The 1,512-nt window shown below is 54.2% G+C and overlaps 1 protein-coding gene across 1 annotated transcript in view; it reads right to left on the reverse strand.

The window, feature by feature from the left end:
- LOC104169458 (solute carrier family 23 member 1-like) overlaps nt 1–1,107 on the reverse strand; it is a gene marked incomplete at its 5' end in the record, with an annotated part of 15,528 nt that extends 14,421 nt beyond the window's left edge. Inside the window, 1 exon segment of the mRNA XM_009710376.1 lies at nt 950–1,107. Coding sequence (XP_009708678.1) covers nt 950–1,107 — 158 coding nt within the window.
- Nucleotides 1,108–1,512: the final 405 nt, after the last annotated feature.

The raw sequence follows: 1,512 nt of genomic DNA on the forward strand, positions 1-1,512 counted from the left end.
CCCGCAGCCATGTAGGAGAAGAGGACCACCCTCCAGAGAGAGGTTTGGCTGCAGCCACTTCTTAAGACAGATGGAAAAGTTGTAGTGGGGAAACAAACGGGAGGAGTAAAAACATTTTGTGGAGCTGGCAGTTGACCAGTGATTTGATGGTAAAGGAGTTTTAACCGGGTCCCTCAGGTTCGGAAGCCAAAGAATGTGTGATTTTTGCCTTTGAAGCAAGAAACACGGGTTCCCACCATACTGGGGGAAAAAAATGCTTGTGGAAAGAGAGAAGCAGCCCAGCGTTATGACAAGGGAAATAAAAGAAATTTTGCAAGGCCAGCAAAGGTACGGGGTCTTTGTGGCAAGGGGGAGTGCTTGCAGTCATGTCCCTTATTAGGTACGCCATTTTCTGGGTACTGAATGGCGAGTCCGTGCTCATCTCCTCACCACCGGCTCCTCAACAGCCTGGCAGCCAGGAGGACCTACCTTGCTTACGTTCAGGTTGGGCCACGACTCCCTGAGCACGGGAAGCGGCGCCGACTCGCTCCTCCGAGTCCCTCAGCGGTGGCAGGTGGGCTTCAGTGTCTCCCAGCTGCCCCCTGCCCTAGAGCTTCCTACAGGACCTGCGCTCCCTTCACCCCAGGCCCACATCAAAAGGGTCCTGCCTCAGCTGGGGGATGCCTGGGGTAAGGAGCGAGCGGATACTCTTTGCTGCATGTCCCAACGCTTTATTATTTTGCAGGACAGATTCCTTATAAGCCCAATAAAAGGTGCGTCGAGTATCAGGAGATGGAAAAGTCAGAACAGCGAGGTAGCCCTGCAAGGCCATCACCTACAGCGATTTCACGTGCCCTGATTGCCCAAGGGGAGCGAACGACCCTCGCCAGTAGATAAACTCTGCAGCAGACGTAGCAATCGCATCTACGAACGGTTTTGTCACGTGTCCCGTTTCTTGCATTTGGCTTACCTGACTCCAAAGAGGACTTGCAGCAGGGTGCAAATCCCTGAGACAAGGAAGATGGTGCTGATCAGGTGGCTCTGGGTGAGGAGGTCGTGCTGGAGGCAAAGCTCTTTGGAGAGGATCAGCGGGATGGCTACGAGACCTCCCATGGCCGTCAGGAAATGCTAGGAGCCACAGAGAGAGACGGGGTGAAGAGGGACACAGAACTGGCTCTGTATTATTGCCGTGCTGTGGGGGGAAATCTGTAAGTAACTCACAGACTTGTGTTTGGGTGATACTGGTGTTACTCATTCTCTTTTTTGGCAACTTTCATGCTCTGTTAGGGGCTGTTCCTAAGCACCCACAAGAACTGGAATGCACCCCCACCAACTTCTCCCGCTTTCCATCCCCAAAGACCTTTTGTAGTGCTCTGGACCCCCCAGACCGCGGTCGGACACAACCGGGTTATCCCCAGCACCCGCAGACAAAGCTGTCGGGGTGACTCTTCCAGGAAGGTGGGGACCTCCCAGGGGAGGGGGACAGAGCCAGCGGGCAAAGGGAATGCAAATGTTCCAGTCCATCTCATCTGC

Source organism: Cariama cristata, unplaced genomic scaffold (assembly GCF_000690535.1).
Source record: "Cariama cristata isolate BGI_N322 unplaced genomic scaffold, ASM69053v1 scaffold19271, whole genome shotgun sequence".
Taxonomy (NCBI): Eukaryota; Metazoa; Chordata; class Aves; order Cariamiformes; family Cariamidae; genus Cariama; species Cariama cristata.